Source organism: Pleurodeles waltl, chromosome 7 (genome assembly GCF_031143425.1).
Source record: "Pleurodeles waltl isolate 20211129_DDA chromosome 7, aPleWal1.hap1.20221129, whole genome shotgun sequence".
NCBI lineage: Eukaryota > Metazoa > Chordata > Amphibia > Caudata > Salamandridae > Pleurodeles > Pleurodeles waltl.
In genome coordinates, this window is record NC_090446.1 from 100,145,739 (window position 1) to 100,158,432 (window position 12,694).

General features: G+C 47.8%; 1 protein-coding gene across 2 annotated transcripts in view; it reads right to left on the bottom strand.

Moving 5' to 3' along the window:
• Positions 1 to 12,694, bottom strand: part of LAMA5 (laminin subunit alpha 5) — a 467,726-nt gene that overhangs the window by 232,950 nt on the left and 222,082 nt on the right. For both annotated transcript variants that reach the window (XM_069243153.1, XM_069243152.1), the window contains exons 37-38: positions 5,220 to 5,360; positions 3,969 to 4,130 (exon numbers count right to left, since the gene is read on the bottom strand). In XM_069243153.1, the coding sequence (XP_069099254.1) occupies positions 3,969 to 4,130; positions 5,220 to 5,360 (303 nt within the window). The remainder of the gene's footprint in view (positions 1 to 3,968; positions 4,131 to 5,219; positions 5,361 to 12,694) is intronic.

Below are 12,694 nucleotides of genomic sequence, written 5' to 3' on the forward strand. Positions count from 1 at the left end.
AGATCCAGCATTAATGTAGAAGGCGTAAAACTGAGCATTCTGATGGACAACAAATCAATATGAACTTTGGACTTCTGTACCCCATTTCATGTTTGCTGCAAGCTGGACTGATGTTAAAAGAACTGATTTTCACTTCAACAACAATCAATCCATAATTATTTTTGCAAATGGAAATCATTTTTTTCTTCAGACTGATTTTCAGGTAACTTATAGTCAATCCATATTCAGTCTTGCTGCCTTAAAATCCCTCCAACTCCAGGTAGCCTTTGTAAGGGTATCGACTGGTAAGCAGCACAGTCCAAACACACCAATTTATGGTCCTTGGGGTTGCAGGTTGTATATCTGCAGAGGCAGGCTAGTGTTGGAGTTAGTTGGAGTTTCAGGGGATAAGTGTTTGTAGGAAAGTCCCTCTTTTTGGCATGGTTACCCCTACTGTTTGCCTGTTGTCGGTGTGCTTCGACTCTTCACTTGGATCCTGTTAACCAGGACCCCAGTGATTGTGCCTTCTCCTCTAATTTTGGTTGTCTTGGAACCCTATACCCCCCCCACATTTGGCATGCTGGTGTACCCCTACAAGTCCCTAGTATATGGTACTTGGGTATCCAGTGCATTTGTACACAGGGGTTCCCTCCCCCCCCCCACCAATAGGCGCAGCATGTATTATGCCCCCATGGGAGCCCATGCAAACTGTGTCTGCAGGCCTGCTATTTGCGGCCTGCGTGAAAAGGTGCATGTACCATTTCAGTGCTGGCCACTACACCAGGTCACTATAAGTACCCTATGGTAGGCCCTTCCAGCCCTAAGGGCATGGTGCAGGTCCCTGTGTGTGTGGGCATCTGTGCATAAGCAGAGGTGCCCCTATGAACTCCTGTTCCAATTCCCTGGACTTCGTAAGTGTGCGGAAGCCATTTTAGCTATGTACTAGCTAGATCACTAGAGTCTAGCTACATAATGTTAACTCCCAACTTAGGCATGTTTGGTATCAAACATCTCAGAATCATACCCTATTATGGATGCCAGTATTGGTAGCATGATTCCATGCACTTTGGGGGCTCCTTAGAGGACCCCCAGTTTTGCTCCTACCAGTCTTCCAGGGTCTGCGAGCAGCCCATGCTGCTGCAGCCCCCAGACATGATTCTGCCTTCCTGCTGCTTGACCAACTCAAGCAGGGGAAAGAGCAGAACAAAAGATTTCCTGTGGGAGAGGGGTGCAGCCTCCTCTCCTTTGAAAATAGGTGTTACAAGGCTGAGGAGGGGTAGGCTCCCAATGACACCAGCTTGCTTTGAAGGGCACATTTGGTGCCCTCCTTGCATAATCCAGTTTGCACCAGTCCAGGGACCTCTGCTCCCCTGCTCTGGTGTGAAACTGCACAAAGGAAAGTGAAGTGACCACTCCCCTGTCCATCACCACCCCAGGAGTGGTGCCCAGAGCTCTTCCGAATGGTCACTTGATTCTGCCATCTTGAAATCAAGATAGGCAGAGGCCCCTGGGAGCATCTGCTGGGTTAGGTTAGGCAGATGACGTCAGTACCCCATTCTGGTAGGTGGTCACTGACCAAAGTGACCAAGCCCCTTTTTGGGCTATTTAAGTACTCCCTTGCAGGTGGGTCCCCAGATTCAGCATGCAAGACTCCACAACTCCTCTGCAATGAACTCTTCTGCTCGTGGCCACCGGAATGTTGCTGGAGTTCACGGGAACCAAACAAGACAGCAACCCTGAGAGGACCTCTCCTTGCAACATTGTTTACGTGGCTCCTGTCAGCAGCTTGCAACATTTCTATGGCTGTACATCCTCTGGGGTTGGCAAGACTTCAGCTGCACCAAATAAGCAAGAAGGAATCTCCCTTAAGAGTGAAGGAGTCACTCCCCTGCATCTGCAGGAACCTAAGGCAATGACGTCTGGCTGCTGAGATCTGCTGTCCTCTGGACCTGCCAAGATTCTCAAACACAAGTGGTGGTTCTCAGGGATCTTCTGGGTCCTCTTTGCCTCCTCTTCAACTTGGGAGACGGTGAGCCCTTGCCTCTTCCTCCAGAACAAAATCCCTGTGCAGCGCAACTGTTGCAGCAACTAAGGCTTGTTAACTCCTGCTCCCAGGGATCTTCATGCTCCAAGTAGCCGCGGCCCACAGCACTCTACCTCTACAAGGACAGTCTCAGCTCTGCTGCTCCAGCGACTTGTCTTCATGTGTGCTGCCTACGCCTCGATGCGACTTACTATGCCTGCTGTCAGTGGGTTGCTATGGGGGCTTTGACTGCTTCTGCTGGCTCTCCTGTCTTCTTAGGTTCAACCCAGACTCCCCTCCAAGTGTCGAGTCTCAAGGACCTTGCTCGTCCTCTTCAGCTCTGCAAATCTCCAACAGCTCTAGTTGTATTTGCTTGTGCTTGTTGGTGGTCTTCCTGACTACTGACCTATCTGCAATCCAGTGACCGGCGAGGGACAGCTCCTAGGTGACTCCAGGGACTCCTCTGCAGCTCCTGGACTCCGCAGCTGGACTTCATCCACCACCGTCGACCCAGATCTTCACGCTCAGAAGAGTGGGCATTGTTTCCTGCCCCACCTGGACATTCCTGTGTGGACTGGACTCTGTCCCCTTCTTTTACAGGTCCTCTTCATCTGGAATCCACAGTTGAGTTCCACCCGCCTGGTCCTGTTCTTGCATTATTCCAATTCCAAGTCCCCATGTTAGCCTATGGGATGACCAGGTAACTTACCTTGACTCTCCTTGTCGCTGGGGGTCTTCTAGATACTCACCTCTTGGGGTTCTGTACTTTCCCAGCCCTAACTACTTCATATCCTCTGGTGGGGGGCCCATTCTCGCATTCCACTATTTTAGTACATGGTTTGGCCCCCCAATAGGCTATTCCTAATGTTTTTTATGCTAATTCCTAGTACTGTATATTTTGTGTTTACTTACCTCCAGAAAGGGGCCTATAGTATTCTAGTTCACTGCTACTGTAATAAAGTACCTTTATTTTTGCAACACTGTGTGGTTTCTTTCATGTGTGAAAAGTTACTGTGTGACTACTATGGTATTGCTAGTGCTTCACAGTTAAGTCTTGGCTGCTCAACACAGCTACCACTAGAGATCCCTGGCTTCCTAAACACTGTAACAAACTAATAGGGGTTGCCTGGATCTGGTATAAGGTGCAAACACCATAGGTGTCCACCACACACCAGGCCAGCCTCCTACAGTGTCCCTTAACTAACTACAAACATATAAAAAGTTCAACACTCAGAAATGAGCCAAATCCACCTCTACCTTCCATGTATTGGGAAGTAGTGATGAAGCTGGGCAACAGCTGTGTGGATGTAGGTTGATGGACATCAAAGCACAACTAATGGTGTGGCCGGGGCTGGTGGGAGTTTGGAAGGCATTTTTAATTTTTGTGAAGATCATCTTCAGATGGTCCAATGATCAATATCTTCCTGATTTTAAGTATGGATTAGGTCCAAAAAAGCTGCAACTCATATCAAACTTTAAACACAGGACCTTCACAATTTGTCCAGCAATTGCTTAAAGCTACAATTCATCTTTGGCAAAGAGGTCTAAATCTATCCTAATGAAAATATCTTGGAAAATCTAGGCATGTTTTCAATGCTCGTGGACAAACTCAATATCCTAGGGACCTGTAGTATATGAACAGAGTAGTGCTGGCAACATTCCAAAACAATCTGAGCAATTGCAAGTAAAGGTTTTGCAACAAACATGAGAAACAACAAAACTTACAAAAACAAAGTAGCAAAAAGAATTCCACATCCAGCTGGCGACTTAACACAGCCTCATCATGTTAGACTGCACACTAAAGGCACAAAGTTCAGAAAGTACTTTCATATATGGACTTTGGACTGCTCACAGCAGTGTGTTCAGATTTCATTCCCCGCAGACTGGGCAGTTTCCACCTATAAGGAAAAGCTAGACGTATATCCAAGATCTTGATCAGCTAGGCTGGATGTTGGCCTGCTCTTACCCGATCCCCGTGATAGGAGGGTGGTGCCTGCCAGTAGAGCTCCTGGTACACATCCGGCACGTCCTGAAGATCAGCTTCAATCAGAGCCTCCTCCAGTTTGAAAGAGAGCTCAATTTCTTGATGGTCTCCACCCAACAATACCCAGCCAGCCATGTCCATGAACTGAGGAGCAAAAGAACCAAGATTAGTGAAGTAAACCCCTCAAACGAGGGCTAATGAACAATAAGGCTTATTCCTCTGCAACCAACACTTCTCATCCCTCGTCCAGTCAAAGGCAGCTCACACCTGCACTAAAAATAATAATGTCACCCTCTGCCAACAAGGAATATGTCTCACACAGGAGTATATCATTTCCCAGTCATTCAGCGATAAAGTCACCTCATTCCGCCCCGTCAATATGCTTTATGTGTGCATAACTCACCCTTGGTAAAGACTTCAAGCATTCTTGTCTTCAGGGAATACCACCTCACATCCTTATGATGGGAACTGTACATCTCAGCCACATTCCTCAAATGCCATTTCTCAGCCATTTCTAAGAATTGCATCACTTAATGTGTCCTGACAAATTCTGTTTCTCGTCTGTCACTGTGACAACACGTTTTCTTTGTTCTTACCACTCAATCTCAGGAAAACACCTCTTAGCTTCACCCCACACCTTTTCTACTCTCCACCCAACATCACATCTTCCCAAGAATGACAAATGTCCAGATCCCAACCTTACTACAACGCATTACACGCCTGACGCTACCAACTCTGACACGCACACCTCTCGCTCTGTATGAGGAACATCACTTGTTCTGCCACTCTGCCAACACCACTTTTCGCTGTGCACTCTACAAGCTACACTCACTCTGCCAACATGTCTCATTCCGCCAACACCACTTCTTGATCTGCCAACCTACCAACGTTGATGATCATTTTGCCACTCCTACACACTGTTGCATCACCGCTATCTCTCAACACTCCCACCATCTCCCAGAACCTCATTCACACTAACCATATTCTCGAAGGGACATGGCCCGATATATGCAATATATGCTTCTATTACACAATGTATTTTGTCAAATGCTGTCACTGCGAACCTCAGACTTCGGCCATTTGCTAAAGTGAGTTTGTAAAGACCTCTGTGTCACGGGAACATGTCACCCAACTGCCCGCAGTGCACCAGGATGATGACCTTACTTCAATTCCTGTGGCAGGGGAAGGCTAGAAGGAACACATAAACCTTTTTCAGTCAGGATATGACTTTACCTCCACTCGAAGCTTTGAAGCACTGTGACAGCGATCTGTTGCACCGAAGCAGAAGCACCGGGTACAGCCCTTGGGATTAGCAGGATCCAGGTAGAAGGTGCCCAGTTTGCACTGATCACATCTGGGGCCTTCCACGTTTTCCTAGTAATAGAATACAAACAAAAAGCTGACTATCTCACTTCATGATACAGATACATTTAGTCCACATTTTCACAATGACATCATCATTCTGCATGGCAGACATCGTAAGCCAATAAGTGGAAAGCATCATTTGTGATTTTCACAGCATATGTTATCTTAGGTGCAGATACCCTGGCAAAGAGTAATAGATAACATGGTACAGATACCCATGCAGAAAACATATTTTAGCAATATGTTAATTACTTTGGAGACCACTGAAAAACATATCAATCCACACAATAGATACCTCATCTCATTCTTTAACGAGAGGACATAGGAAAATCAAGAAGTTAACCGCGTTGTATGGCAGAAAGTGATGCCTTTTTTGGCTTTGCCTTTCTCGCATTCCTCTTATACCCAACATTTCTGGAAGCGAGTGGTAGTGTTGGTAGGGTTGAGGCTGAAGCTTGAGTGCATCTTCCGCAGGCTCCTGACAAACCACAGAAGATCCAAGGCGTAGGCTTAAGAGTTGTGAAAGCTGGATGTTGGAATCCGAATCATCACAAGCTGACATCTACAGTTTAAACTCATTCCTCCTCCTTTTCTAATCCACTTCTTCCGTACTTCAAGCACAGCCTTCCCACACCATCAGCCTCACCATAAAATATATAGAACCAGCAGAGAACTTGGGCTGGCATCTTTTTGCCAGAGATCATCGGTAGTGTGTTTCAAAGTTCTTAAACTATTTACTTAGATGCAAATTCTGCATGAAGTAGCATGCATCACTACCATCACAAAAACATAAGGAGGACACATTAAATGGAGAGCTCCGGTGTAGGAAGTTGGCTCTGTATGTGCTATTTCAAAGTAAGGAATAGCATGCACAGAGTCCAAGGGTTCCCCTTAGAGGTAAAATAGTGGTAAAAATAGATAATACTAATGCTCTATTTTGTGGTAGTGTGGTCGAGCAGTAGGCTTATCCAAGGAGTAGTGTTAAGCATTTGTTGTACATACACATAGACAATAAATGAGGTACACACACTCAGAGACAAATCCAGCCAATAGGTTTTTATATAGAAAAATATCTTTTCTTAGTTTATTTTAAGAACCACAGGTTCAAATTCTACATGTAATATCTAATTCGAAAGGTATTGCAGGTAAGTACTTTAGGAACTTCAAATCATCAAAATTGCATGTATACTTTTCAAGTTGTTGACAAATAGCTGTTTTAAAAGTGGACACAGTGCAATTTTCACAGTTCCTAGGGGAGGTAAGTTTTGGTTAGTTTTACCAGGTAAGTAAGACACTTACAGGGTTCAGTTCTTGGTCCAAGGTAGCCCACCGTTGGGGGTTCAGAGCAACCCCAAAGTCACCACACCAGCAGCTCAGGGCCGGTCAGGTGCAGAGTTCAAAGTGGTGCCCAAAACACATAGGCTAGAATGGAGAGAAGGGGGTGCCCCGGTTCCGGTCTGCTTGCAGGTAAGTACCCGCGTCTTCGGAGGGCAGACCAGGGGGGTTTTGTAGGGCACCGGGGGGGACACAAGTCCACACAGAAATTTCACCCTCAGCGGCGCGGGGGCGGCCGGGTGCAGTGTAGGAACAAGCGTCGGGTTCGCAATGTTAGTCTATGAGAGATCTCGGGATCTCTTCAGCGCTGCAGGCAGGCAAGGGGGGGATTCCTCGGGGAAACCTCCACTTGGGCAAGGGAGAGGGACTCCTGGGGGTCACTTCTCCAGTGAAAGTCCGGTCCTTCAGGTCCTGGGGGCTGCGGGTGCAGGGTCTCTCCCAGGCGTCGGGACTTTAGGTTCAAAGAGTCGCGGTCAGGGGAAGCCTCGGGATTCCCTCTGCAGGCGGCGCTGTGGGGGCTCAGGGGGGACAGGTTTTGGTACTCACAGTATCAGAGTAGTCCTGGGGTCCCTCCTGAGGTGTCGGATCTCCACCAGCCGAGTCGGGGTCGCCGGGTGCAGTGTTGCAAGTCTCACGCTTCTTGCGGGGAGCTTGCAGGGTTCTTTAAAGCTGCTGGAAACAAAGTTGCAGCTTTTCTTGGAGCAGGTCCGCTGTCCTCGGGAGTTTCTTGTCTTTTCGAAGCAGGGGCAGTCCTCAGAGGATGTCGAGGTCGCTGGTCCCTTTGGAAGGCGTCGCTGGAGCAGGATCTTTGGAAGGCAGGAGACAGGCCGGTGAGTTTCTGGAGCCAAGGCAGTAGTTGTCTTCTGGTCTTCCTCTGCAGGGGTTTTCAGCTAGGCAGTCCTTCTTCTTGTTGTTGCAGGAATCTAATTTTCTAGGGTTCAGGGTAGCCCTTAAATACTAAATTTAAGGGCGTGTTTAGGTCTGGGGGGTTAGTAGCCAATGGCTACTAGCCCTGAGGGTGGGTACACCCTCTTTGTGCCTCCTCCCAAGGGGAGGGGGTCACAATCCTAACCCTATTGGGGGAATCCTCCATCTGCAAGATGGAGGATTTCTAAAAGTTAGAGTCACTTCAGCTCAGGACACCTTAGGGGCTGTCCTGACTGGCCAGTGACTCCTCCTTGTTGCTTTCTTTGTTCCCTCCAGCCTTGCCGCCAAAAGTGGGGGCCGTGGCCGGAGGGGGCGGGCAACTCCACTAAGCTGGAGTGGCCTGCTGGGCTGTGACAAAGGGGTGAGCCTTTGAGGCTCACCGCCAGGTGTCACAGCTCCTGCCTGGGGGAGGTGTTAGCATCTCCACCCAGTGCAGGCTTTGTTACTGGCCTCAGAGTGACAAAGGCACTCTCCCCATGGGGCCAGCAACATGTCTCTGGTGTGGCAGGCTGCTGGAACTAGTCAGCCTACACAGACAGTCGGTTAAGTTTCAGGGGGCACCTCTAAGGTGCCCTCTGTGGTGTATTTTACAATAAAATGTACACTGGCATCAGTGTGCATTTATTGTGCTGAGAAGTTTGATACCAAACTTCCCAGTTTTCAGTGTAGCCATTATGGTGCTGTGGAGTTCGTGTAAAACAGACTCCCAGACCATATACTCTTATGGCTACCCTGCACTTACAATGTCTAAGGTTTTGCTTAGACACTGTAGGGGCACAGTGCTCATGCACTGGTACCCTCACCTATGGTATAGTGCACCCTGCCTTAGGGCTGTAAGGCCTGCTAGAGGGGTGTCTTACCTATACTGCATAGGCAGTGAGAGGCTGGCATGGCACCCTGAGGGGAGTGCCATGTCGACTTACTCATTTTGTTCTCACTAGCACACACAGGCTTGTAAGCAGTGTGTCTGTGCTGAGTGAGGGGTCTCTAGGGTGGCATAAGACATGCTGCAGCCCTTAGAGACCTTTCTTGGCATCAGGGCCCTTGGTACTAGAAGTACCAGTTACAAGGGACTTATCTGAATGCCAGGGTGTGCCAATTGTGGATACAATGGTACATTTTAGGTGAAGGAACACTGGTGCTGGGGCCTGGTTAGCAGGGTCCCAGCACACTTCTCAGTCAAGTCAGCATCAGTATCAGGCAAAAAGTGGGGGGTAACTGCAACAGGGAGCCATTTCTTTACACAAGCCCCCCCCAGCCCACAGGCCAGGAGACTCAGCCCAAGCTGGGAGAGTCTTCCTAGTCTGTCAGGCGAGGAAGAGTAGGAGAAATAGGCTGGTTAGTTGCAGGGCCTACTCTGCCTTACATCCTTCTGTTCAGGTCATTCCCTTTGGGGAACTGACCTACTTCCACAGTGATAGGACCTAGTCTGAATTGCCTCTTGTCTGCCTCTTCAATGTCTCCACCCATTCTTTCTATTTTGGTCTTAGAGGTATCCACCTCTGCTAACCTTATCTGGGCCAGGGTTACCCCTAGCTTACCCAGAGAGGTTACCCAGAGCTGGAGTAACCCCACCATGACCAATAGGGTCAGGGGGCCTAACTTGCTATTTGGCATGGGGTCAGACCACCATGCTAAGGATAGTGCAGCCATAAAGGCTAACACCCAGCAGAGGCCACTGACAGCTGTCAGTGCCCAGAACCACACCTTTAGCTCTTCACCTAAAAGGGAAGGGGCTAAGTTACAGGCCTCTTTGGGTTCAGGTTGCCTGTCTGCTGTATTAGAGTGGGGGGTTACCACATCTTGTAGTAAACACCCTTCTTCCACTCTTTCTTCTGTTAGCTGAGGAGCCACCCACTCAGGTTTAACAGTTGCCTGACTAGCCAGGACTTCTTGTGGGTCAGGTTGGACTTTATCAGGGCCATTTTTGGAGTTCTCCCCTACTGGAGCAGAATCTCCTTGGCTTGCTGTAACCTTGGCTAAAGGTTGTCCACCCTTCCTACTCTGTTTTCTTTTCTTCTTCTTCTGGGGCCTGCTTGCATTTACTGCAGAGGCAGGACTTCCAGAATCCTTGGGAGAGGACTGGCACTGGACCAGTTCCTCTCTTGGGCTCTGACTAACCTCTGGGTAGTCATTTCCAAGGAGACAATCAAGGGGGAGGTCTGTACTGACTACTACCCTTCTCCAGCTAAGAGTGCCACCCACTTCTATGGGTACTAAAGCCACAGGCCTCTTAGTGACCCTGTCTAGGCTAACTCTTACCCTGGCCGTCTCACCTGGGATGTACTGGTTTGAGAGCACCAGCCTGTCATGCACAATAGTGTGACTGGCACAAGTGTCTCTCAGGGCAGTGGTTGGGATTCCATTCACCAGTAGGTGGTGGAAGTGTCTACTTCCCTCTGGAATCTCCAACTCACCTGTTGGGCCCTGTTTCCAGTTGAAGGCTATGAAGACCTCCTCATCTGAGGAGTCATCTCCCATGGCTACACTGGTTACCCCTGGAATTTTGTTCTGGGGTTTGTTTTTGGGACAAGAAGTGTCCTTGGTGTGGTGCCCAGACTGTTTACAGTTGTGGCACCATGCCTTAGTGGCATCCCAGTTCTTACCCTGGTACCCACCTTTGTTTTGGGTTGTGTCTTGGGGCCCACCCACCTGTTCTGGTTTTTGGGGGCCTACAGAGGACTCTTTTTCTTTGTTTCTAGTGTCACCCACTTTCTCCTGGGGAGTTTTTGTAACCCCTTTCTTTTGGTCACCCCCAGTGGAAGTTTTGGTTACCCTAGTCTTGACCCAGTGGTCTGCCTTCTTTCCCAATTCTTGGGGAGAAATTGGACCTAGGTCTACCAGATACTGATGCAACTTTTCATTGAAGCAGTTACTTAAAATGTGTTCTTTCATAAACAAATTATAAAGCCCAACATAGTCACACACTTCATTTCCAGTTAACCAACCATCTAGTGTTTTTACTGAGTAGTCTACAAAATCAACCCAGGTCTGGCTCGAGGATTTTTGAGCCCCCCTGAACCTAATTCTATACTCCTCAGTGGAGAATCCAAAGCCCTCAATCAGGGTACCCTTCATGAGGTCATAAGATTCTGCATCTTTTCCAGAGAGTGTAAGGAGTCTATCCCTACACTTTCCAGTGAACATTTCCCAAAGGAGAGCACCCCAGTGAGATCTGTTCACTTTTCTGGTTACACAAGCCCTCTCAAAAGCTGTGAACCATTTGGTGATGTCATCACCATCTTCATATTTTGTTACAATCCCTTTGGGGATTTTTAGGATGTCAGGAGAATCTCTGACCCTATTTAAGTTGCTGCCACCATTGATGGGACCTAGGCCCATCTCTTTTCTTTCCCTTTCTATGGCTAGGAGCTGCTTTTCCAAAGCCAATCTTTTGGCCATCCTGGCTAACTGGATGTCCTCTTCACTGGGGTTATCCTCAGTGATTTCAGAGGTGTTGGTCTCTCCTGTGAGGGAACCAGCATCTCTGACTATTATTTTTGGAGTCAGGGTTTGAGGGACCCTGTTCTCCCTAGATAGGACTGGTAGGGGGGAATTGTCCTCCAAGTCACTATCCTCTTCCTCTGAGTTGCCACCCTCAGAGGGGTTGGCCTTTTCAAACTCTGCCAAAAGCTCCTGGAGCTGTATTTTGGTAGGTTTGGGGCCCATTGTTATTTTCTTTATTTTACAGAGTGACCTTAGCTCCCTCATCTTAAGATGGAGGTAAGGTGTGGTGTCGAGTTCCACCACAGTCACATCTGTGCTAGACATTTTGCTTCTAAAAGTTGGAATACTTTTTAAGAATCTACAACTGGTTCTAGAATCTAATTCAAACTTTTACAAACTTTTAAACTCTAAAAGAAATGCTAAACAGGATCTAACACAAGGCCCTAGCAGGTCTTTTAAGAATTTAGAAAACTTTTCAAATTGCAAAAATCAATTTCTAATGACAATTTTGGAATTTGTCGTGTGATCAGGTATTGGCTGAGTAGTCCAGCAAATGCAAAGTCTTGTACCCCACCGCTGATCCACCAATGTAGGAAGTTGGCTCTGTATGTGCTATTTCAAAGTAAGGAATAGCATGCACAGAGTCCAAGGGTTCCCCTTAGAGGTAAAATAGTGGTAAAAATAGATAATACTAATGCTCTATTTTGTGGTAGTGTGGTCGAGCAGTAGGCTTATCCAAGGAGTAGTGTTAAGCATTTGTTGTACATACACATAGACAATAAATGAGGTACACACACTCAGAGACAAATCCAGCCAATAGGTTTTTGTATAGAAAAATATCTTTTCTTAGTTTATTTTAAGAACCACAGGTTCAAATTCTACATGTAATATCTCATTCGAAAGGTATTGCAGGTAAGTACTTTAGGAACTTCAAATCATCAAAATTGCATGTATACTTTTCAAGATGTTGACAAATAGCTGTTTTAAAACTGGACACTTAGTGCAATTTTCACAGTTCCTAGGGGAGGTAAGTTTTGGTTAGTTTTACCAGGTAAGTAAGACACTTACAGGGTTCAGTTCTTGGTCCAAGGTAGCCCACCGTTGGGGGTTCAGAGCAACCCCAAAGTCACCACACCAGCAGCTCAGGGCCGGTCAGGTGCAGAGTTCAAAGTGGTGCCCAAAACACATAGGCTAGAATGGAGAGAAGGGGGTGCCCCGGTTCCGGTCTGCTTGCAGGTAAGTACCCGCGTGTAAGGAAATGCCTCCTTGGCATGGTTGCCCCCTGACTTTTTGCCTTTGCTGATGCTATGTTTACAATTGAAAGTGTGCTGAGGCCTGCTAACCAGGCCCCAGCACCAGTGTTCTTTCCCTAACCTGTACTTTTGTATCCACAATTGGCAGACCCTGGCATCCAGATAAGTCCCTTGTAACTGGTACTTCTAGTACCAAGGGCCCTGATGCCAAGGAAGGTCTCTAAGGGCTGCAGCATGTCTTATGCCACCCTGGAGACCTCTCACTCAGCACAGACACACTGCTTGCCAGCTTGTGTGTGCTAGTGAGGACAAAACGAGTAAGTCGACATGGCACTCCCCTCAGGGTGCCATGCCAGCCTCTCACTGCCTATGCAGTATAGG